The following is a 27,592-nucleotide window of genomic DNA, read 5'->3' as shown; positions in this document are numbered from 1 at the left end:
TTTTTCTGATAAACATTTTCCACGTGGGAAGAGAGATGACAAAAATTGCTATTTTTGTATATATATAAGCTTGAATCAAATTTGATCATGACAATTTTTTTCCTCCATTTGAAAATTCAATTTTCAAAATTAAATATAAAAGTATTTGTTGGCATTTTCATATTGTTTTCTTAAGAGGGCCAAGATAAATGTCAAGTTCACCGAAAATAAAAGACAAATACAAGAAAGAAAAATGTAATTCTCTCTCGCAGTATCCATGCGAATTTTATATAATCGATAAGAAAAGAACATCAGCATAAAAAAGAAGAAGAAGAAACGAATTAAATTTTGGAGTCAGATAAAAATGTTGACACTTGAATGATTAATAGATTCAAAGAGAGAGGTTGGCAACATCGTATCGTCAAAGCGTCGCGACGCTGAGCTATTTTTTTTTTTTTTTTCTTTTTTAAAGAGTAATAGTGGGGCGTCACTCTATTTCGGTCGGACCCGTGCAGGGACATTCAGTCTGTGAACAAGCTTCTTCATCAGGAGTCGCGGGAAATTGAAAATCGAAATCTCGCGGGGATGATGTTTCTCATAATCTCGTGATGAGGTCGCCCCAGAGAGCAAGTCACTGTTGAAAGTCAGCGACGACCTCAGGGTTGATCGCTGAACTTGTTTCTAAAGTTCTCATTCAAGGACATGACATCACAAATTATAATGGACATAGTGATAAACAATAATAATAATAATAATAATAATAATTTAAAAATAAATGAAAAAAACGACAGAATCATCGAGAATTCGTGAAATATTAATTTGAATTAGATTCAAATTTTTGTTTGTTTTTCTTAATAAGTGTTAAAAAGTTCACAAGAAAGACAGGAATTGAGGAAAAAAAAATGTTTTACACGGAACAAGATGAGGAAGAAGAGGCGCTGCTTTGCAGTCCTGCTTTAATGGCAAGAAGAGCATCAGAATCCTGGATTGTTGCTCCTCCTGTTGAGGTATTAAGTCCTTGCTCTAGTTTATATATACTATATAGAAGAAAGACCGGATATGAATTCTGGCAACAACTACCACTCAATGATTCTTGTTTCCGATTCTGAAGAAGTGATGATAAATCGAAATTTTATCGATTATAATATATATATATATATATATATTATAACAGTGAAAAGTTAAAGGTCAACAAATCATATATTTTTCTTTCGGGAGGTCAATTAGAAAAATGACTGATAACTTATATAGCCTATTGCGTGATATGGCAAAATTTTTATTTTTTTTTTTCTATAATGCAGTGTCATCAGAGAAGGGGCACGATACGATGATAATCGACACGCCTGAAAGGACTCGATTATACTTATAAATTTCTATATCGGGTCATCATTTCTTTTCTATATGTACTAATCATCTTTAATATTTTTCTTTTATTACAAGTCCATTAGAGATTGATAAGAAAAGACGATGAACTTTTCAGTTCAAAAGCAAAGAGATTATAAAGACACATGCAAGAAGTCGATTTTTTTTCTCTATCAATATCAATTATAATATCAATATAATATAATATAATATAATATAATATAATATAATATAATATAATATTATATTATATTAATATTTGTCAATAGTAATAATAGTAATAATAATAATAATAATAATAATAATAATAATAATAATAATAATAATAATAACGTTCAAAAGCCGAAAGGTATATGAACTATGAATAATAATAATAATAATAATGTTTGTGAACTTATAATGTTGACTTATATATATTCGCGGTTTGTGAATTTTGGGAGTTTGACTTCAAAAACAAATCATATATAAATTTGTTACATTGAAAACAATTTCAATTTAAACCAATTTATTTTTGAATTTGGATTATTAAATAGTAAAAGTATAAAAACAAAGCACAATAAATAAATAAATAATTACTTTTGCATATACTGTAGTAAGAAAAGCACAAGTGTAGTCATAGGAAAGCATGCGTTACGCATAAGTTTGTCTCACTCGCACTCATGGACTGTGACTACCATGGTACTTTTCTTACTGTATATGAATATTTTTTAATTTAATAATATAGTTTTCTAAAGCGAAAAATATTAGATACAAAAAAAGTAGGTATACACGCGGTAAGAAAAATAAATGTAATTTAACTTTACTTTTCCCTCTAACTTAAAAAATTTTAAACACGCACGGAACTGTTCACACAGGTGCAAACTTTCTCTCAGTAATATAATTTAATAACTATGACTTTTATTTTTCAAATAAATACAAATGTACATTTCTAACTATTATTATTAGTTATTATAATAATAAAAATATTTTTTTGTTTAACTTTAACAAATATTTTGTCAAATATATGACTTGGAATTATTATTTTGTTAAAAGACTATAATTTTATTGAACACTATTATAACAGTAAAAATTGTTAATCTCTTTTTTTAATGGATCTAATTTGCAAATATAATTTATTAGATTGAAAAAAAAAATTGTTCGACTTCCCCTCAAATTCACATAAAGAAAAATTCATTAAATACATTGATTTACTTATAACGTGAAATCCTTAATTTAACGTTCCATACAAATTGTTTATGCAACTGACAATTAGAATAAAATAAATGGCAACATAAAACCTTGTATTTCATATCTAAACAGTAAATGTCTCGATGGAAGTTTTAATTGTCGGCATGCGGAAATCTCACATAACGCGGATACATATAATAGGAATCAAGAAATAACATTTCGGTTACGTGCGTGTATAGTTGTCATTTTTTGTATCATTAACATCTGAGTTTTTTTTACTAAACCTTTTATTTATTCTTAAATAGCTCAGGAAAAAAGATGCGTAAAAAATAAATAAAAATAAACAGTATTTTTATTCCACTGTATTTAATTTATTTGTATATCATTTTACTAATAAGTATAAAGCAATTTTTACTTATATTTATATTTCAAAATAAAAGTAGGTACTTAAATAATTTTATTTTGAAAATATCTAAAATAAGGTCTATATGCGCACATATTGCCCTTGGCTTTTCTTTCTGACTAAATTTACAAAATTAAAACCTTGAATTAATGAATAAACTATAAATCAGTTAATAATAATTACATATAATAATGGTTTATTAAAAAAAAAAACTTAGGTTGAATTGTTTTTTTTCACGTGGTCCTTCAACAAAGTAAGGTTAGAATAAAGTAGCTATTAGAGTGATGACCGCAGTCAAAGTAAATACTATATATGTTCAATCCGCGCATATATAAAAAGTCAGTGAGTAAAAACTTTGTAAAAAAAATAGAATTTTTACAATTACGAATTTATACCAAATCGACTAAAAACTAATAACAATATATAAAAAAAAAAGCTATAAATGAATTTTCAAAAAAAATTTTTAAACCTTTGCTCAATGATTAAGAAAAATTAAAGCATGTTTATGCTTTGGCAATTCGCCAGAGATTTCGTTCAACAAATTACAACTGAACACGTAATTGTAGCTATTGGCTGGGCACAAGATTCGCACAGTTTAGGAATCAACGTTTCCAATTATAATATACCTAAAGGCACCAATTCTGTAATCATTAATTAGGGACTGTAGCAATTAAACAATGCGACTACATATTTTACAACCTGTTCTAATTTCATCAAAAAGCACTTCAATAATACAAGAAGGCAATCATTATTTTTACTAAATTTGCGGGTATATTAAAATCAAATAGTTAAAAAATAAAGATAAGGAATCACGAAACATATTTAAGGAAAAAAAAAATTTAAGAACTTATCAGAAATTTGTTTTAAGTAGCATTAAAAAAAAAAAATTATCATTTATAGAGATGTGGGAATCAAGACCTTAAAAAAACAAAAATTTAATTTCGAGAATAATTTTAATAAGAATAATATTAATGAATACTTTAGCAAGATTAATGGAAGAATTCGTACATCTCTAAAATTATTTTCTTTTGTTTTGCATCAATGTGATTTTTAGTAAGGTGGATATATATATTAATTTGTAAAACGTATTATTAAAATGATATTCCTTTAGTGAACAAGACTGATCCTACAACGAAATTCCTCTCCTTGTTTAGGCAGTGCCAGTGCCCGCAGTGTCCCTGCAACGAAAAAAATCCTTGCCGGATGTGGCCCAACCGATCCAGTTGACTGCGACCGCTCCATTATCTAGGGAGGAAGTCAGCAAACTGAGCAGCTTGAGGCGCGAGGAAATTCGCAGGCAAATCGACGAAAGCGAAAGGCTCCGGGCCAATCCTCTGCTCTACTTAGTCAGTCCTCAGGTTAAAGTGAGTGTCACGAGAACGAGGACGCCTTCCTTTCATCTGGCACTCGTTCGTGAAACGAATGAGAACAGATAAGAGAGACCTCCCAGCATTGTCACACGGGGTTTTATTGTTTCCTATATAACTTAATATAACGATAGAAAAAAAAAACATATGTCACGAAAAACAATAATATCCCCTCCTGAGAACACCAATTCCCTAATTTTTTAAAAACAATTGAAAATAAAACACAATTTTTTAGAGTATATCACAAGAAACAATTGAAAAAAATTCTCTAACTCTGAGGATGCTATTTATAGAAATATCATATTTTTCTTCGATACATACCTAACGCAAAAAAATTATTCGAAAATATTTCAGTAATAATGATACCTACAAATTTCATCAATCTCCTATAATTTAGAAAATAATAATTTTCAACAAAATTACATTTGTAGCTGAAATATTTTTCTTGTAAATAATTTTTCATAAAACAAAAAAACGTCAATTTATAAAGAAAGATTTCAACAAATTAGGGAAAAGTTTCTATTGTCAAAATCATGACAGTCAATAATGTAAATCCACTTTATATAAAATGTCTATATTTAAAACTGCATCTACATGTTTATAAAAAAAAAATTATTCACTTAATATAAAAATTAAAGCGAGAGTAAAAAATATTTTTAAAATTAACTAAAAATTAAAACTTTAAATCATCAGTAAATTTTTTTGACACCGTTACTAACAAGAAGTTTGTGCACGGTGTTATAACAATCGAATTTTAGCATAAGCTTATATATAGGCTCCCTAAATGCACGATTCGCTTTCCCTTATTTTATCAAATATCCTCAACCAAAGTCCGCCAATTTAGTTGTAAAAGTTATAATTTCTATTACAATAAAAACAATTTATTTATTTCATATGGGCGAAATCACGTGAGATTTCCGTCGACCCTTTAAATTCGGCCAAATATATTTTTTTCTAGTTCTGTAGTAAAAAAAAGAGATACGTATTTTTTTAAATTTTTTGAAAAAATTTCGAGTTATGAATTTTAAAAATTTCAGTTTCTTCAATGTAGACCTATTTTCAATGGCTGATAACTCGGAAAAAATGGATTTTTTCAATTTTTGATAGGAAAAGAAAAGTTTCAGTTTTTCTTTTACTTTTCAATAATGTTAACAAAAAATTTTTTTTTCATTTTTTATTAAAAAAATATTTATTTAAAAAACATATACGGGCAGCAAAATATCAATTTTTTATAAAGTTTTTTTTTAATTTGGATACATTTTTTTAATTTTTTTTTTTTAACATACCTGGAAATAAGAAGAAAATTTTGCAAAAAAATTTAGAGTGGGCCGATACGTTTTATAGGTTTCATTTAAACACCGCGCGCAGCATTTTTCGCATTTTTGAAAATAAAAAAAATTCTAAAATTGTTAAAAATTATTTGATTTCATTTTTCATAGTATGCTAAAAAAAAAATTTTTAAAATATCATATCCAAATTAAAAAAACTTTATAAAACAAGGAGGGGGTCCTTTATGTTTATTTCATAAACATATTGCTTCCTCATTGTGTGAAGCAAAAAATTTGCTTCCTCGTGAAGGAAACTATGAATTTCTCCAATTCGATTGATTAATTTAAAAAATTTCAAGTTAAAAACTGTTTTAAATTAATTAAATTTTTTGAAAAATTAAGAAAATTTTAATTAATTTTGGGTGTAACATATACTTTATATATACATATCGATTCGTTTCAATGCAAGGAATACAATTATTATATTTATTAACTTGAATTTTAAAAAAACACAAATTTTTTTTATCTCCAATATGAATGTTCGATTTATCAATTTTTATTAATTCTTAAATTTTAAATCAAATCTATACTTTATATATACCAACCAATTCGTTTCAATGCAGAGAATAAAAAATTATTTCATATATAAACATGAATTTAAATAAACACAACATTTTTTAGTATAATGTGAATTTTTGATTATTTAACTTTCATTAATTCTTTAAATTACGCTCAAATCTATACTTTATATATATATCAATCGATTCATCTTGACGTAAGAATGACGATTATATTATATATTACCTTAAATTTTTCGATTTAAAAATTTTTTCAATTATTAAAAAAAATTTTTTGAAAAAAGACGATAAAATTTTTTTTTTTGGGTATTTTTAAAAATCCTCTCGTCATTTTTGAGAGATTATTGTGTTAAAGAAGCCTACAAAATTTTATTCAAATCCATTAAAACCTGTTAAAGATATCGTGTTCACAAAAACGATCCCCACATACACATACATCCGGACAATTGATCAGGATCTCATATAACATGTTTCTATATAGAGGAAAATTTGTTTTTACCATTTTTAAAAATTTTATAAACGTAAGGACTACAAAGCTTCCTCCACGAGGAAGCAAAATTGATATTTTTTAAAATAAAAAATGAAAAAAAAATTTCTTGTTAACATTATTGAAAAGTAAAAGAAAAACTGAAACTTTTCTTTTCCTAACAAAAATTGAAAAAATCCATTTTTTTGGAGTTATCAGCCATTGAAAATAGGTCTACATTGAAGAAACTGAAATTTTTAAAATTCAAAACTCAAAAATTTTTCAAAAAATAAAAAAATACGTATCTCTTTTTTTTCACTACAGAACAAGAAAACATATATTTGGCCGAATTTAAAGGGTCGACGGAAATCTCACGTGATTTCGACCATATACAGATCAATATGAAAAAAATAATGAAAAATTTTTTTTTTTTAATTTCAGATTTTGGTTTGTTTATATAAATGATTATTAATTAATAAATTAATTAATCAAATTCTTTAAATTGAGCAAATTTTATTTTTTCTGGGTGTGATCGAATTTATATTTAACCGATGTTTATAAAATGGAATTTATATTAAATAAACTTTTCCACCAAAATAAATTTTATTAAATTGAATTTTTATATTTTACGAAATTTATATATTTATCGGATCTTCTATTTACATATGAAGAAATTCAATGAAATGTAAATTCTGACATTCGAATAAACTTCATTTAAGTAAAAATTCTGCTAAATAAAAATTGAGGTTAATTAAAAATTTCTTTAAGAAAAATTTCTTTAAATAAAAATTCTTGTTAATACAAATTCAAGTAATTAAAAATTTCTCTAAAATATAGATATTCCGCTTTATGAAAATTCTGATAAATAAAAATTCAATGAACTAAAAAATCAATTATGAAAAATTCTGATAAGAAAAAATTTTGTTAAAAATAAAATTTTCTTTTAATAAAAATTCTATACAGTGTAAAAATTTCGTTTAAATTAATATTAATTTTATTTTATTAAACTCAGTTAAATAGAAATTTGTCCTTATTAAAATTCAATTCATTGGAAATTCAAACTGATGAATTTTAGGAAAATATTCAAGATTACATGAAAAAAGAAAAGAAAAATTCTTCTTGTATTGAAATTAATTAAGAGTTTTATAATTAGCAATTAAAAATGAAAGAATAAGAAAAAAAAATCAAGAATAGTTTTCTTTTTCTTATAAATAATTATCCACTTTATAGAAAAAAAATTAGTGAAAATTTAAAAAAAAAAAAAAAAAAAAAAAAGTATAGACGAATAAAATATATTAATCAAGTGGACAATTACTTGAGAAAAAGAAAAATCCTTATAACAAAAAGCAAGAATAAAATGTGTTTTTTTTTTATAAAATTTCAGGACTGGTTTTCACGACAGCAGCTTGTGATGCTGGTACTCTTTATCAACATATCGCTAGCTCTGATGTTCTTTAAATTGTTGACGTAGCAACCCGCCAACGATTGGATAAAACGTCGTGTGCTGGACGTCACTTGAAAGTGACCTCATCAGTTCGCTTCATGAATACCCGTGGCAGACATGTTTATATACCGCTGAAAACGGCTTTTTGAAAAATGGTCCAGCGACGGGCCAGTAGTACCTCACGCGGCGGGGTACGTGAAGAAAACGTCGAAGACAGAAATATTTTTTTTTTTTTCACAATCAAGAGAAAAATGGACAAAAATATTATTCTCCACACACTAACATATACACACTTTGATCCAAATATGTGGAAGAATTTTTCAAACGGGACGTTTGGTCACAAAAAAAAATGATGAATAGCAATTTTAAGAAGAAAACAAAAGAAACAAATAAATAAGATTCAATTGTTTCTTTTACTACATATATTTATAATATATCTATACAATATATACGTCTCCAAGAAAAGTGACAACAAAATTGGGACATTTCTCGAGAAAATCATGTTTTCGCGAACGCAATACTTTTTTCTAGTCGACGACGAAATGTGTATACAATTGCTCTTGCAATTGTACTGTATTTTGTACCCGCGGGGATTTAAAAAAAAACGTAAAGCGATAAGCACACGTCCCCCCGTGGGTTTTGCGACATACCTACTATTTTTACACTGAATATTTTAATAAGAATTGCATTCTATACTATAATCGAATTCTCAGCATTAACGATTTCAGTCGATCGAGGGGGCGAGTATAGTGTTCAGAGTGAATCAAAACAAAAATGTATATCAAAACTTTTCCAAAATAAAGAGAGAGAGAAAAAAAACGCGATGCTTAAAACAAATTCGCTACGTTCAGTGATTGGTCCTTTGCTATTTATATTATATATTAAACTTGTATAAATTAAAATATAAAACAAATTTTAAAAAAATTTATTCAAATTCTTAAACTTGGACCAATTACTCATCTCGTGTGTACATTTTCTAATATATTGAAAAAATTGTATAAAAAAAAAAAAAAAAAAAAAAAACTATGCAATGTAAAATAATTAGACTCGTTTTTTTCAATATGCTAATTGTTCATTTCAAAAACAATAATTGTGATTGATTTGCACAGTATATTTTATATCTGTATTGTAAATTGTAAACTTAAAAAGTCAGCAGATTATACATTATATTATTATTTACATTTATTCTTCTTTTCTTCCTTTCCTATATCATTTAACAATAAAAAAAAGAGAAAAAAAAACTAATTGAGATGATAATTTTAATCGTGAAAAAAAAATAATAGCGCGTTATTGACATGAATTGTAACAAAGAATCAATTGAGACGAGAAAATTTATTACATTGAAAATTGTAAGTGATTATTCTAGAAATAATTATATTTGATTAACAAATAAATAATAAAAACAATAAATATATAATACAATACTAACAAAGTTTCATATCTTATCAAATTAAAAATCAATGATTTAACTCAATTTCGCGAAATTTTGCACAAATGATTAATTTTAAAAATATATATTACCTATATAAAACATAAAAACGTATATCGTATAAAATTTTTTATAATATTCTGAGTGCCCAAATTTTTTATTCACGATAATCCTGCATTAATGATAATCCGACTGATTCACTCTGTACTATGCACCCGTTTATAAAATGGTGTGATCGACTCGAACGCAATGACAAATGCAATTTCGAAACTATTTATCTAACAATATAAATTGCGTTACGTTGCAAGACTTAATAAAATTTGTAACGCATTATTTATTCCGCGTAGAATTTTGAACACAAAGCCGCAAGACGGCGGAATTTACAAATATTAAATATTTAAAGGTATAAATAAAATTTATTACTCGGCTACTGTAAAGTTCATTATTAATGCTCAGTGCCCAAATATAAATCAAGGGAATCACAAAATTATATATGCAATTTCAGTGGTACTTTTTTTTCATTGACTCGTTTTTAATAACAATAATAATAATAATTATTATACATTTAAAAAAACATTAAATTTTAAAAAGTTTATAATTTATACATATTCTTAAAATTCGACATTAATATTATTTATTCAAGTACAAAAAAATATATCACTATTTTTGTCTAATGAAAAATAATAACATATTTTTAAATTGATAACGAAATGTTTTCGTCATAGTCAAGTTGAAGCGAAGAAAAAAATTGAAACAAAAAAAATTTATAAAACGAGTGAAATAAAGAAAAAAATCACTAAAATTTCAATAAAAATTTGCAAACAAAAAGAAACTTTTTGAAAAATTTTCTTAAGAAAATTTTGAATGTGGAGGTGTTACGCGACGTGCATTTACATAATATATTGCACGAAAAAAAGGCTTTCTTGATACCTACAATCTATATTTACATCGCATTTCTGATTCTGTACCAGTTGAACAAAATAAATGGTAATTTTCTTCAAAAAATAATCCACTTATCAATGAAGAAATATATGTAACATATAAACATAAAAAAAAATCTTATAATATTTGCCTAAAGTTCTGAACGTTCAAATGAACTAAAAGTTTACTACTTTTTTAACTTCAAATTTTATTAAAAAATAATTGCCTTGTTTCCAAAAATAAATTAATATAATAATTTATTAATGTAATTTATTTTTTTTATTCATCATTGCTGTAGTAATTTTTAAATAATTTAGAGATCAAAAAAATTATTTCATTCATTTGAACGTTCAGAACTTCTAGCATTACTTATAATATAGAGAAATTAAGGAAAAAGCATTACGAAATAACTGCTGCTTATTAAAATATAGTATTGCATGAAACGAATTGGTCATGCTCATAAAAGAAAAGAAAAAACGTAGTTAACTGACATAAAATTGAAAATAATAGCCAATAAATCGTATTGTAATAATATAGTTATGTTATTCGCAAAATTAATGAAGCCAAAGTTATTACAATTTAATTAAAGAACAAGCTAAACCAAGTTCAATATTAAAATAATTTTCTCCAAATAATAAAATGTTTAATAAATTGAAAAAAAAAACTATAAAATAAGTAGATAAATAATTACTAACAATTCGATAGTGATTTTTGTTAAAATATAATAATTATTATTAACTATATAGAAAATAAATTCTTTTTACGAATATTTTTCTCTTTTAAAAGGAAATCAAATCGTATATTTAATAAGAGAAAATAATTGGTACGGAATCATTATTTGATAAAAAAAATAAATAAATAAAAAAACGTAGCTATCGCTAGTAAATTTTGTATCTTATTAATGAAATGGTAGCAGTCAAGAAAGACTTTGAGGACTAAAACGATCAAGGGAACAGTTTCCAGATAGGAAAATGAAAAGAATGTATGATAATATGAATGTGAGTGTGACAAAAAAAAACAAATAAAAGTTTATGAGAATGAAAGAGTGAAGTTAATCGATACTAATTTTTTTCTTTCTTTTTTTTTTTGTTCATTAAAATCGTAAAGTACCGCGTGCCTTCTATGACTTCCAATCCATGTACCGAGAAACTTTTCTACACAAATTGCATGTCACGCTATATATACAATATATATATATATGAAAAAAAAATATATATCTACGTACTCGAGTCGAGATTAAATTCACGACTTAAATATCATATACGGCCACTCTTATCGGCTTTCAATATTGTTAAAAGAGTTTAGATGTGCGTTTTGCGATGAGCGTCGAAAATAATAATATTAATAATAAAAAAACGTATTCTATAGCGCAAAAAAATATATAACGATGCTAATTCTTAATATATATATAATTAGTATATGAATTTTTCAAAGAAGAACGATTAGAAATCGACAAATAATGACTTTTTTTTATACAATATTGTAATATAGAAATTTTGAAACGACTGGAACGTTTCTAGACAAAAAAAAAAATTGGTAATTTCAGCCTTTCGCGAGCATATACAGCGAAAGGCTGTATTTGTTTTATACGTGGGCGAATTTATAATAAAAGAAAATTATATATATATAAATATCTATATTTTTTAAATTCTCAACATAATGAGAAAAACTTGGATTTGTTTTTATTTACGTATATAGTATACATAAATTAATAAGATATACGTAAATAATTTATATTTATGTAAATTATATAGAAGATTTATTGAAATTTGAGATATTTTAATGTTTTCTCGCTTTGTTGATTTTTTGAAGATTTAAAAAAAAAAAAAAAAAAAATTACGTCAATTTGTCCATGTATGAAGACAAATAAATTAGTATAGCGATGATCGTTACAAAAGTTCATGTTCATTTGGATTTTGTATAAATTTTGGATTAAGAGATGTGAAATATTGTCTTAATTATAAAAGCAAAAAATTTATATAGCTAGACATAAATTTTATCTTTATCAATTTGTTTAACATTAATTTAACATCATCTGTATTAGATTAATCTTTACTATTTTGTTCTAATATCAAAAAACATTTTATTTGAATCAAGAGAAATTGGTTTTAATCAAAAGAAAAAAAAAGACACAATTCTTTTTTGTTGCAACGAAATAAAAATTTTTCTCAATTCAAAATAATTTTCTTCGATTCAAATAAAATTCCCCTGATATAAAAATTAATTTTCTCTGTTTCAAATAAATATATGCTTTCTTTATCAAATAAATGTCTTTGGTTGAAATAAAAAAATCTTTTATTTTAATATACGTCCTTTAATTTAAATTCATTTTCTTTATTTCAAGTATAATATAAATGTACTTTGAGTCAAAAAAAAATGTTCTTTGATTCAAGTAAATTTTTTTTTGACACATACAAAACATCAAAATTTTTCTCAATCAGGGAAGCAAATAAAAGAAAAGAATTTTTTTATTTTTTATTTAACATAATATTATTTCTCTAGATATGATTAAAAATTACTAATCTTTAGATAATTGTTATTAACCATGTAATCATTATTAATATATATATATTATTGTTTTCTTTATCATTATTTTTTATTCTTATTTGGAAATTAAAAAATGAAAACGAGCAAAGTTTTTTTTAAGGCTCTTAATCCATTTATACAATAATGCGAAAAAAAACTTTGAAGCATCAGCGCGAAATAATACTGAAATATATTGCTGGCGAAGCTTTTATCACGAAGTAAGCACAGCTTTTTTTGTAAATAAACCAAGATTATAAAAATTACATTGTACTTGGAGCAGTTTTTTCTTCTCCAACCACACGTTAATTGGAGCAATGCAAGACACGAGGATGAATTCTCAATGAAAAAAACTAAGGTGATTCGGACAACATAGAGCCGGAAGTATTTTATGTTACATGTGAGGTTCAAGGCTGTCGAATCATACTGTATTAGGCGTGTCAGGGACGTTTCTTTAAAATGCCAACCCACGCAATACAAAGGCCATGGCACACACTTTTCATCATCTTCTATAACAATGAACTTTATTCTCTGAACAAGTTATAATATTATGTAACAAAACAAAAGGTGAATTGGAATATTTTCAAAAGCTTCTCAATAAAATGTATATTTTAATTTTATATTTTATTGTCAATATTTTGTTGACATTTCTATTCTACAATATTAAATAATATTGTTCAATCTACGCAGTTTCCATTTTACAAAAGTGAAATGATTGCTCAATACATATTTATATTTGTATATAATTTCTATTTTATACAAGTTAATAATTATTTAAATGAGAATTATTTCAAAAAAAATGACTCGGATATCATTATTGAAATTTGTACATAAATTAAACATTTTATAATATTTATGTTGATGTAGTTTGAATATTTATAATTTTGAAAACAAAAATTTTAAAGGAATTTCGAAAAAATTTATAAATAATGAAAATTTGGAATTGCTATGGACTATACCTTTTTTTAAGCTGATTGTTAATTTTGTGAACATGCTTCAAAAGTGTGTACAAGGGCCTTGCAAAAAATTTGTAGATATTAATATTCGCCGAAAAGAGTTCGACACCATTGACATTCAGCTGCGCGATAAGTACAAACTCGAAAAAAAAATGATGTACATGATATTTTGAACGTTCTCAAGAACAAAAATTTGTATTTTATCTTTTGTTAAATTTGAAATTCACGAAATATATATAATAATTCACTCATAAAATATATGCTTAATTCATTTTTTTTATATTCTATTGTAAAAATTTTCCACTACTTTCAGTTTAATATATTTCTTTATTTTTAGATGTAAAATTAATTTTAATAATTATAGAAAAACACAAATAGGTAAATATTGTTTTAAAAAACAAAGAACAAATTTTCTTCATAACGTTCAGAATATCAGGAACATTAAAAAAATGTATAGTATATAAAATTTTTTTGGAAATGTGATTCAATCACAGACATACATCGACCTTTATTTGATATACTAAAGAGGGTCGAATAATTATACGCAGGATTAGCGTAAAAAAAATACAATTCAGACTTGCATTAAAAGAGAATTATTTGAATTATTTTATTAATCATAGAATGATTTCTCTAACTGTATTATTAACTTTTCCACATTTTTTAATAAATAAAAAAATAATAATTCTTAATATCATATAAATGGTACTATATTATAACTTTCCGAATTGCATAGAGTGAAATTTCACATTTTTTCGAAAAAATTTAGTTACTATATAAATAATAGTTATAGAAATAATGAAATCCCTCCAAAGAAGTATTTATAAAACCCGAAAAGTACACTTATTTCGTACATTATAAATAATCAAATAAGTATTATTAAATAAATATGAAACGAAGATAAACGAAAGAAATCAATATGATTAATTAAAAATAATTTCAATCATAATTGAAATGGACAAAAAATTGATGCCAACAATGATACAAGAAAAAAATCGATTTTGAAAAAAGAACAAAAAAAAAAAAAAAAAAACAACTCATTTTAATTCAAGTCTGAGTAGCTTTATCGAATAGTATCCATATATTATAAAAAAAACGTACGCACAGAATTTAAAGAAAAGTTAAACTAAATTGTATTGTAAAATATGTTGTAGCATTGAAATGCTATATTTCCGAAAAAAATAAATTATCGGAAAAGGTAATTGAATATTTCATATTGATATGAGAATAAATGTTTAGAAGGGTCCTATGTGAAAATGTTTATGAGAAAAACTATAAAATAGCGTTGACATTGTTATTCATTTTATCACGAGAGCCATATCACGCGAATCAAAAAAAATTTACCAATACGTACGCATATGTATAAATATGTATCATATGTATATATATACACATGTGTATGCGTGTACATAGATTTATAATGATTCAATAATGAAATTGGTTTTGCTATTTACTTGCTATATCGTATATATATTTTAATTGTTATCTCGTTATCATTGTATATTATACTGATTATAATTATAATAATTATTATACTATTATCATCATTATTATTATTCCTATACAATTATTAACGTTAAAAAAAATTATTGTCTCTTTTGTGATCATACTGTCATACAAGAGGTGTGTCAAAGGAAAAATTGGAGATATGAATGTTTTGAAAGAGTTGGGTCCACTGTCATTGATATGCAAGACCAGTGATTCAATAAACTTGTATCATAATTCACAACATGTTCATTTATTTTAATTACTGTAATCATAAACCTTCACCGGGTCAATTATATATTGCAATTAATTTAGATAAAAGTACAATAACCTTTCAAAATTTAAATTAGCAAAACATTATTAAATAAAAATTCATCTTTGATAAGAGGAATTTTTTTTTTTATAATAATAATAATAATAATAATAAATTATCCAAACAACTTTTGGGAAAAATTTTAATTTCAACTTCATTCATAATTTCTATTATTTTTTACGTTTTTTTAAATGAGCCAAAAGTTTTGAACGTTCAAATGAACAAAATTTTTTTGCAACTTCTTTAAGTACGAATTTTATTACAAAATATTGATTTAAATATATAAAAAGAAGTTATTAATTTAATATTTGTTTAATTTACTGTTTTATATTACATTGACATTATAATAGTTTTTAAATATATAGTTTTTAGGTTCTAAAAAATGCATAAAAAAATAATTGATAACCCTACTGAACAAGGTAAATTTCAATTGGTTGAAATTTAATTGTTGATTCTTTTTAATATTTAACTTGTTCTACAATTTTTATTATTAAATATCGATTTTTTTAATTTAAAGAAATAATTTGAATTTAGAGATTGAAAAAACTAAATGTTTGAATAATATTATTCAAATCTATAACTATAAATTCACCAAAAATCGCAGAAAAATGATTGTACTTGGAAAATTTTAGTTAACAATGCAATCTGATGAAATTGGTATCAGCCCATTTACGAAGCTTGTGTTATAAAAAAAGTGTCGAAGGTCGACAACTCATAGTTCGGTACGTTGACGTTGAACCGTTAATTATAGCAACCAATATGGCATCAATTCATAGCAACGCGAGCAGTGGGCATTTTCCATAGTTATATGCAGTCACAAGTGCAAAACTTACTGCAGACAAATGTTATTCTAGTTTAAAAAAAAGAACACATCTCCTACTTTGAAACTCTATTTTTAGCAAAACCGCCTTTTTATCTAACTTGAAAAAGGGAAAGTCACCCACTATGGAAAAGAAAAATGCCATATAATATAAAGAAACAAAAAGTGACTAAAAAAGAAAAAATCGTATACGGACCATAAGCCCAAAATATAAATAAAAAAAATAGGTTTAGAATATTGACGTCAGCCAATAAATAACAAGAATGCAAGCACAAATTTGCTAACTTGCAATAAAAAGCTCTTGCCTCACAATTTATATTTTTAGCATCAGCTTGGTCTGAACCTGATGAAATATTATATAACGATTTATTTATATTAGAGTTATATATACATATTGAACAAAATGATAATAATAGCGATGGATTCATTATAAAAATTTTAAAAAAATTGCTTGAAATTATTTCCGTTTCTTTCAATAAAAAATTATATAAATAGAGAAAATTTTTCTTTAAGTGTATAGAAAAAATTACTTTTTTTTTATATAACAAAATATTGTTAAAATAAATTACCCTAAAAAATTTAAAGTGAATTGTTTAAATATAATTGAGATAACACTAACATAGGGTTGTTGACTTTAAGTCTTGTGATTAATCTCTATAGTGATTCTATTCTTGTCGATTTAATCTTTTTTGATTTATTTTCATCATTAAAATATTCTAGACTCTCTGCCTTTACCTCCGCATTGGTTATTTCCACATTCGAGGCAAAAATTGAGGAAAAAATAATAAACAAAAAATTATTAATCATCAGGGAAAAAGAAACGAAAAATTAATTAAATATACTCCATCTGTGATGTGAAATAAAATTAATTTAAAAAAAAAAACATTTTATCTCATTATTTCGAAAAAATAATTTCAAAAAATTTTATATTAAAAAAAAATAACAAAATTTCAATTTATTATTATCATTTTGTTCTCAATTGCAAAAAGCAATTTTGCGCGTAAAGTTTATGTATAAACAAGATGAATTTCGTTCACACATGTATATTTGCAAATGTCCTGAAGCATCAGAGGGACATAAATTTAATCTCCTTTTCTTCTTTATTTGAAGCCGCAATTTATAGAGAAGATTGCTTTCCTTTAAGCCAATGTTTCATCATATCGTTTATATAGGTGAGTATTTACATAACAAAGTTTAATACAATGTTGAGGAAGTATTTAATCAATGATTTCACCGAGTGAGTGCACGTGGATGATTGATATATGCGTTTTAAAGAAAAGTAATTTTAATTTAATAGAAAATATTATATTTTAATGTGTGTTATATTCCGAGAGTTTAAAGTTTGTAAAATTGATCAATTGAGAGGGAAGAAGAATATCATTCGATAACCCGGAAAACGTTAATCAGTATAGATTGGCCTCGTTCGTCGCCCTGAAGTGATGTCGAGTAAAGTGAGCGCAAAACTGAACGCTCAAAGTGAGCGCGCGTATACACGTGCGTGGTGCTGACCTCGCTCTGTCACGCATCTACCACATGAAGAATATATATAAAGAATCAAAGAAACCCATCTAAGTCCTATAGCGGGATGCAACACTAAATTCATTATTTATTGCTCAAATATCTTCCACGTACATCCAATAATTTAACAGTAATCATCAATTTATTCAAAATAGACTAAAATAATATATTCAATTTAAAGTTGAGATCGAATTTTATACGCAGAAATAGAATATGTTTATAAAATTTGTTATGGTGAATATTATATTTTTTTTTTATTTATTAACATATTTGAGTGTACCTATTTCTAATTGAAAAAAATTATCATTCATATTTGTTTTTTTGTAATTCAGTAGCTCAATATTGATAAATATTTATTTCTATGCAGGTAATTCAGAAAAAAATTATTTTCATCAACAATTAATTTCCATTTTCAATTTAAAAAAATAAATAATAAGAGATACAGTTATTTATTGACAAATAAATTATTCACTTCCTTTCCATTTAAATATTGGATATTTGTTTAATAATTTTTAAAATTTGTTTAACTGAAATTGATAAAAAAAAACATTCAATGTGTAAAATTAATAAAAACACAAATAAAAAAGAAAAATAAATTAATAAATTGTACAAAAAAAAAACGTAAAATAATTATTAAGCATTGTTTTTTAAAAGTAAATTTTAATATAAAATTTTCTAGCACGAAATATGAATATTGTTAACTGTGGGATGTTAATAAAAAACGACACGTGTTTCGATTTTGAAAGACGCGCAATTTCTTTTGCACAGCTCTATTCCACTCTGTATCCCCTCCATAATAAGAATTTTCAAACTTGTATATACAAGTTCTAACAATTTATTTTGCATTTCCCTTTCCTCACTGATAAAATAATTTAAATAAAATTAAAAAAAAAAAAATAAATAAATAAAGCAGAAACACATATATATTGCGGTGCTTCATTGCACTTTCTAAATAATGAGAACACACGCGATTCCCTGTCAATTCTAAGACCTGTTATAATATATAAAATGTACACGCGACAACACGCGGCTCAAGCTCATTAAGCTTATATATATTCTGATCTCGTATGACACAATAAAGTGATGCGATAAATTAATGACTTAAAATCGAGACGAAAAGTTACTATTTCTGGCATTATATTGTCAACCATAATAAATTAAACGCAAGCAATTTATGTCATTATGGAAAAATTTTATACTTAAACGAAATTTAAGAAATAACTTGACATTATATTATATTTAATTATATTATATTAATTATCTCATAAATATTTATTTATTCAAATTATTTAATATTATTTAAATCCAATTATCTTTTATCTGAAGTAATATAATTTTGAAAATTATTTGTAAAAAATTTCTTTAAGATCAAAAAAAAAAAAATAATTTTGATCAGAAATTAATATTTTAATAATTTTTTTTATTTTAATTAATATCGTTAATTAAAATTAAAAATATAGTATTCAACCTTATATTCTCGTAAATGAAATAATCAACATTTTACAAAGAGCATGGAAAATTTGAATGAGAAATTTTTGTTGAAAATATAAGAAAATGGTAGATATTTATTTACACTGCAATGATTGCAGCTAAAATCTGGATTTTGGCCAATGAACTTTTCTATACTATAGGTAATTGCGCTGTTGGTCGAAAATGCGCGTACATCTGGCTTCCACGTATTTCCTCATCAATTTGTTGGCGAACTCCGATTTCATGACAACGACAAACGGGAGATTCTAATGTTGTACATGTATACATATATATATTCACTGACACGTGTCTAGGAAACATGTGCAAATGAATATGTGTCATCACTTTTCTATATAATAATACTCAGAGCTCCGAAAATGTTAAAAGCGTATTTCAAAGTAACTGACAAAATGCTTCGGTCTTTGAACCCAAATGATTCTACCTTTTGAATATATAGAGAGGCCCTTAGATTATTTTAAATGTCCCTTACACATTTTATATATAACAACGCAATTTTTTCTCATATTAATATTGATTTTCATCAGAGAAATATAGTGTTGATAATTTTTTGAAAACAGGTTATTCAGAAAATAAATTGTTTTTTATAATGTTGAAAAAATTTTCACTTTCATAAAACAAAAGAAACAATAAAAAAACAAATATTGAAAATATTTTGAATGCAACGAAAAAATTTATTCACAAATTGAATATAGATATATGCAGTATATATAAAGAAAAAGTGGATGAAAAGTTACTAAAAAATATTTTCCCAAATTGAGGAAGGATTAAATTTTTTTTTTTTATTTGAAAGCGTTTATAAAAAACGATATTTTATCTCTTGTGTATATTTTGTATTTGTATCTCTTTAAATTTATTGAAGAATAATTGTATTTATTGATTCGCGAAAAATTATTTAATTACATACTGTTGCATATTTTATTTATTAATTTCTTTATTCTAATATCTAAACTAAATTCTAGATTAAACAAAACTTTGCAATTTAGAATTTCTGTATTAGAATAATGAAATGTCTTCTCACCAATTATTGAAAACATAAATGTAAACGTGTGAATTGCACCACAAACACATAATTCTTTATTCTCAGGAATTGCAGTTCATTGTGCAATGGCGGGAAACAAGCGTGAAAAAATAACTTTATTTGTCTTATTTGATTTATTTCTATTTAATAAATAGAAAATAAAAATAAATAACTAATAAAATTTTAATATTTAAAATTAATTAATTTTTTTTCCAAATAACTTGAATTGATTTATTGTAAATCAATTTTTTTAGACAAAATATTTTCTGTAAAAAAAATTTTTCTTTGGTATATTTTAAAACTACATTAAAAAAAAAGAAAAAAAATTTCTAGTTACTGATTAGAAATATTGAAGGTAAATATTTGTCAAACTACTTGATAACCATTTTATTTGAAATAAACATTACGTAATATTCATTCAAGCTGTGTAAAATATTTATCAATGAAAATAAGACAATAAACGCATATTCTTGACTTTTGGTTAATATCATGTACTATTTTTTATTAATATGTGTGAGAACTAGGTTTTTTACTAGTGTGAAAGGGCATTTGAAGTGTCACTCTTTCTTTTTGAAACATTATCTTTATATTGCATAAAATGCTGATTAGACAACGACGCAATAAGTAACAATCTAAAGAGTATTGTATGTTTCAGTGACGATGAGAATTATTATTCAGCAACGACTCATACCCGGTATTGTATTCTAATATCAACTACCTGCACTGACTTCAAATCATAAATTTCGTGTGAACTTTACTGTACAAATATCAACGATAATATTTTGATATTGTTATGCTGCACCTCTTTCTAGGTCACATATACAATTTCTTTAAAAAATGCTAGTTGCATTTCAATATAGCAAACATTTATTTTTTCACGCGTCAATTTATTTACAATATATAACCATTGTATTCTCACTCAAACAGATTTATGTAAAAATAATTTTAAAAAAATTTTTTCTTGTAAAATTTTGAAAACAATCATATATAGAATATTTTTTTTATATATAGAAAATTTTTCTTGTAGAAAATTGATTTACAATAATTTAATTTCATCTAAAAATTGAAATATAATTATCTATATGGGTGATTCTCCAGAAACGGGTCACTTTTGAATAAGGAATTTTTTTTTCAAAATTATTTAAAAATACATGTTTATTGCATCCTTTTTATTAATTATGATTGGAACAAGTGATTCTAATAAATATTTGAGCTTAAAAACCGTTTTTAATGTAATTTTAACGATAAATATGTATTGTAGTACTTTCAGCGCAATAGCGTAGCAAGGGCGGCCGGGGCCCCAGGCACCATTGTTTTTGCGCAGACATGTAATTAAATTTTTAATATTTAATTTTTCGAGAACAAAACAATAATTTCTTTGCAAAAATTAATTGTTTTGTAGAAATTTATCTCGGCTTTTTTTTATAAAAATAGAGAAAAAAAATTAAGTTTCTTAAACGCAAGGGAACTGAAAAGCTGAATGACGGCCCTGTAGTTGAGTGTCGTTTCTGCTCGCGCGAAACTTGCGCATGCTCAATAAAATTTCGGGGGCCGGAGTTGAGAGAGCTGGAGTTGAGAAACAAATGAAAAACATTAATTACTTTGTTAATTAAGGACTAAATAAAAAATCCTTTAGGGATTTTATACAATTTTATTACTTTTATCGATACTATAGGTTGAAATTCAAAATTATTTTGAAAAACGATTGTTTTAAACAGGTTCGGAGTTGAGACATAATAAAAATACGCAAATTGTATTGTTTAATAATATAAATTTAAAAGTTAATTAGTTAATTAGTACCGTTGATTTTTATTCAATTGGGATTTTTACACATATTTATCAAAAAATTGCTTTAGTTACAATGAAAATAACAAGCAAAACCTCGAAAAACTAGTCAAATTCTCAACTCCGGATCCAGAAAAAAATTTACGAAGAAACATTATAAATAAACATTTTTTTATTTAAATGGACGAAAAATTAAAAACCCTTTTAGGGAATAACAGTTTTTCAGCCATACTTTAAAATGACTATAATGACAAATTTTATTTTTTTAATTTTAATGTCAAAAATCTTATTCAAAAATAGCAAAATCCATGTGTGGAACGAGCAAAAGTATATTTTTAGCATATTTCAGATGACAAAATAAATTTTGGGAAGTAAAATATCATTATATTGATAATGAGTTTATTAAAGATCATTAAAATGAAGAAATTAAAAAAAAAAATAAACCAATTCTAGATAATATTTATTAACTAATTAATCAAAGAATCAAAAGTGACCTGTTTCTGGAGAATCACCCATATAATATATTTGGTTTATAAATAAAAATTAACTAAACAAAGATTAATTATAAATATAGAAGAAAAACAAATACCTAATGAAAAGTTAAAAAAATACTTTTATTGAATATAATATTTAGTTTTTTTTCAAATAAAGCTCAATAATTTATGAAAGTGTTACTAAAAAAATTTTGAATAGTTTAAATTAAGACAAAGTAAACTTAATACATATTCAAAATTTAAATAAAACAACAATGAAAAACAAATGAATGAATATTGTGTATTGTCGTGTTTACTTGCAAATTGGACATTTCTAATTAATTTAAATGAAATTAGATAGAGCTATTAAAGTAAATTAAGTCATTTGATTGAATTAAAATTAAATTTTTATTATATATCTTTATAAGATCCGTATGAAATTCGACGCAAAAAGGTAAAACTTAATTGGCAAATAATATCGACGCAAAAATACAAAGATATAAAAACGAATAATTTAAAATTAAAATTTTGTTTATACTTCCGATTAAAATCGAATATTTTAAAAAAAAAATAAAGAAAACTATGACGTTTATGTCAAATTGTATTATGCAATTGTTTTTTACTCTTTTGTTATAAATATTTCTGTTAATTGATATATAAAAAAGAGTAAAAAAAACTAAAGTGCGTCTAGAATTTAAAAAAAATATGATTGATATTCTAATTAAGAATTTTGGAAGTTAATAGAAACATAATCGTATACACATTTTTTAGAATATTTAAGAAATAAAAATTTATATTTTCTTTCTGCCCACTGGTTTGAATATATATATATATATATACTGCGTATAATATGTGTTTTGAGTCATTCCACACAGCTCATTTAGTATTTTATTCTTTAGAAAAATTTTTTAATTTAAATTGATCGTTGACCCACTTTTGAGAAAATAAAAAGTTTCTTAAAAAACACATAATAATTAAAGTTGTATAGTATGAAAAACAATGTAGAAAAATATTATTCCAACAATATTTCTGTCGACTTTGTTTTTTGTTTTTCATGATAATGATTATAGATTTAAGTTAATACTTTCTAAAACTGATGCAATAAAACTCGATTTGGTAATAATGTCTAGAAAAAAAATGTTGTACTTTACATTTCAAAAGAAAATCTTGTATGCAAATTAGATTTTGTTATTTCTTCCATTTATATTTTGTATTTAAATAATTTTGAAAAATTCTATATTCCTTTAAATTTATTTGTTTTTTAAATTATAAATTAATTTTTTTTACGTTAAAAACTAATTAATAATTTAAATGAAATGAAATATTTTTTAAACAAAAAATAATTCACAGAAAAGAATTTTAGATAATTCATTTTAAATGATCACGTGGAATTATTATTTTTGCAAAAAGTGATAATACATATATCTACGTGGAATGACTTCTTAATTTCTGATGTTACTGTACTTTGCACAGAACTTCTCGCCAAGATTCACTATGCGGAAGAAAACAATTGCACTCAAACTATAAGAACAGTTTCTGTCAGTGCACACGGGAATATAATTATTAAGACAACACGTGTCTTCATTTCAGTATTCAACACGATTAGGACATATTAAACCTTAGAATATCCATTTTAATAATCAAAAGACCTCGGAGTAAGACGTTGTCACGTCAAAAAATACAAATAAATATTTTGTAATAAAATTTTTCCAATAAATTAAAATATTTACCTTAAAAACAAATTTTCAGCTTCAGGAAGATTCTTTCAAACTAAATAGCCCTCGGAGATCCCTACTTTCAAGTTAAATTTCCATTCAGAAAATGTGAAAAATAACCGTAAAAATAGACCGAGTTCTAAAAAGTTTGCAGTATGGAGAATTCTGTGTCCTTTAAGATATCATTTTTTTACTTTCGTCCTTATCTTTGAAGTACATGACACCACAAGCAATCGAAAATAGAATCTAAAAAAAACATACACATTTTATTCGATTGCATAATTTAAAACAAGTCAATTATTGTAGACTCCACAGTCTATAACTCTGAGAATTTAACTTTCTAGTGTAAAAAACAAAAAAAAAATAATAAAAAATTAATAAATAAATAAAAAATACAAAAAATTTTTTTTAATAAAACAGAAAAAGAAAGGAGTAAAAATTGCTTTTAAATAAAAAAGAAAATATTTTTGATGTTTTATTAAAAAAAAAAAATTTATAACAGTCTTTTGTTCTAAAGTTTATTTTATAGCAATACTATAAATATAGATAATAACTTCTGACTAGAATATAAATTAAAGAATTTATGTCCAAAATATCGGAAATTTTATAAACTTTAGTTTCACATTTATTCAAAACCCAAGAAATCATTTATTCATGAGTAACTTTTCACCCCCAATTTAATTTCCTCTGAACCGCTCAAAAACCATCACATTTTTTCCCCTCCTATATTATAACCATAAATATTAATCCTTTATATAAATTAGTTTATGTTACATATGAAATATTATAAATCTGAAAAATAACTAAACAATATATAATTTTAATTCTTCGAAAAATCCTCATCCAAACTAAACACATCAATTCTGAAAATGATAATTGAAAGAAATAAAAGTTAAAATAAAAAAAAATAATTGGAGGTATTTTTAGATTGGAAACTTCAATATAGAAATATTCATACAAAAGGCTGATTATTTATGATAAACAGTTAGTTATCATATGGAAAGGAGGATTAAGAAAGTGTTACTTAAGACTTCTTATCAAAGGCTAATTTCATATTCGATAAAAATCTTAATGAGTAACTATATGTACGTGCATGATGCGCATAAATATATATATATAATTATGAAAAAAAATCAAAGAGTTCAAGCACATGTACAGCACTTGCTATCAGTTCATAAGCGTGTCTGAACAGGACTTCGCGTGTTCAAACCCGAAAGAGTTAGACCTTTTCTATAGTATGGTTTTCCGCAAAACTGATTTGTATCTCTATATACTAGTTCCTCCCACATGGACGGCTATAGTTCCTAAATAACCCCTTGACAATATTGTTTTTAATATTCTCCTTCTTCTATATATTAAATGAAAAGAGACATATATATATTAAAACAAAATGACAAAATCATTTCTAAAATAAATAAATTATACACGATAAATTCAAATCTTAAATTAAACTTAATCATGAAATTGAATTCTAATTAAAAATTAAATTCATTCAAAAAATAATTAAAAATCTTATTTTTCATTAATTAAATTCAGAATTATTAATTAACTGAACTTAATTATTGTTATCAGAATTTAATTTGTCTTCATAAATGCCAATAATACTATTTTTACATGGAACAACTAAACAATTCTGCTTAAAGAGTTTTTAGCTCTGAGAACATAAAATGGAGAGCGAATCGTGATCAGAGTATTATTTGTTCTCGAAACACTTGAAATAAGCTTTACCCTTTGTTGCCTAAAAATAGTGTTCGCAGTAAAATTATTTGATAATTGACCAAAGTCTTTTTAAAACAAAAAAAAAACAAAAAAAAGTAAAAAAGAGTTTCTTTAAATGGTTTAAAAGAAAGTACAAAAAAATAAAAGCCATATAATTTAAAAAATACAAAAAGTTTTATGTGAGCGACAAATAGAAAATTCGCTAAGACTTAAAAGGCACATAATTTGACTTTAAATGTATTTCTTTAAAAATGAGTATTTAAAAATAACATTGTTTAAATAAGATGATATTTGAAATTTTATGCTTCTATTTCTGCCATGAGTAAGCAGAAAATTAATTAACTTTTGCAAAATATGATTCATATAGGTTATTTAGATTTATGAAATTCATGATTTTCAAATATGAACAATATATGATGCTAAAAAAATTTCAATTTACACATTATAATTTAATAAATAAATATAATAATACTAAAAAAAGTAAATTAAATTCTTACCTATTTCAATAACAATAATTGCTCCATGGGAAAACTGCATCTAATTGCTCACTATATTCGAGTCCTAAACAAAAAAAAAGTAACAAAAATAAGGTTATTATGCTAAAAAATAGAACGCATTTTATATTCTTAACGTTAAAATTATAAACCCAGCCGTTGTCGATTAAAACTTGTCAAATGTAAAATACTTAACTGTAAATAGACACGTGTAGTAAAGATTGAGTATATAGTTGTGCATTAAATTCTTACTTTCCATTAACAAATTTTTAACCACAATAAAGAAATTTGGCTGAAAAGTTTACCCTCAATATTTGAAAAAGTTTAAGTATTGCTTTCATTAAGAAAACAATATTACTTGAAAGTACTATTTGTTAAATACAACTGCAAAAAATATTTTTTTTTTAAGGTTATGCTGATCTGAAGTCTGAAAATTTTTGCAAAATCAATTAAAATTAACATATTTAATGAACCAATTTATGTTTCTAATTTACCTGTTTAATCGGAAAAAAAAATTTGTTTGATTACTTTGGCAAATAAGTCAAATTTGACTTATAAAAAAAAAATAACAAACTGAACTTATAAAACACATAAAAATTTTCAACATTTTTCTAACGGTAAATGACAAAAACGACAAAAAGATCCCCGCGTCTTTTAACCAAGGGTTGTAAAAACTACCAATGCTACCAACCTTAGAACAAATTTTTTTTTTTTTAAATTAAAATTATTTTTTAAACATTTTTTGTTACATTATAATTATTAAGTAAAATCTCTAATTAACGTCTTTTTAAACATGTAATTATTGAATATTGTTAAAAAAGTGCAAAAAATCTGAAAGAAAAAAAAATTTTCAATTTCGAGGTTAGTTTTGAAAAATTCTAATATTTATTGTAAATAAATA

General features: G+C 24.4%; 1 protein-coding gene and 1 long non-coding RNA gene across 2 annotated transcripts in view; one reads left to right on the top strand and one right to left on the bottom strand.

Annotated features, from left to right (window-relative positions):
• The window catches only part of LOC127286961 (uncharacterized), a 49,760-nt gene extending 22,446 nt beyond the window's left edge, over positions 1–27,314 (bottom strand). The window contains exons 1-4 of the long non-coding RNA XR_007843819.1: positions 27,186–27,314; positions 26,888–27,075; positions 26,695–26,758; positions 24,494–24,724 (exon numbers count right to left, since the gene is read on the bottom strand). This is a non-coding gene — a long non-coding RNA (uncharacterized LOC127286961). The remainder of the gene's footprint in view (positions 1–24,493; positions 24,725–26,694; positions 26,759–26,887; positions 27,076–27,185) is intronic.
• LOC127286950 (uncharacterized) lies at positions 462–15,589 on the top strand. The gene is made up of 3 exons (XM_051313621.1): positions 462–986; positions 4,066–4,275; positions 7,975–15,589. Exons 1-3 carry the CDS (start codon positions 882–884, stop codon positions 8,059–8,061), a joined length of 402 nt encoding a protein of 133 aa, XP_051169578.1. The 5' UTR covers positions 462–881; the 3' UTR covers positions 8,062–15,589.
• Positions 27,315–27,592: the final 278 nt, after the last annotated feature.

This window comes from Leptopilina boulardi, unplaced genomic scaffold (genome assembly GCF_019393585.1).
Source record: "Leptopilina boulardi isolate dan_hultmark-lab unplaced genomic scaffold, ZJU_Lbou_2.1 LbouV2_366, whole genome shotgun sequence".
Classification (NCBI taxonomy): domain Eukaryota; kingdom Metazoa; phylum Arthropoda; class Insecta; order Hymenoptera; family Figitidae; genus Leptopilina; species Leptopilina boulardi.
This window is presented reverse-complemented; position numbering and strand designations above follow the sequence as displayed.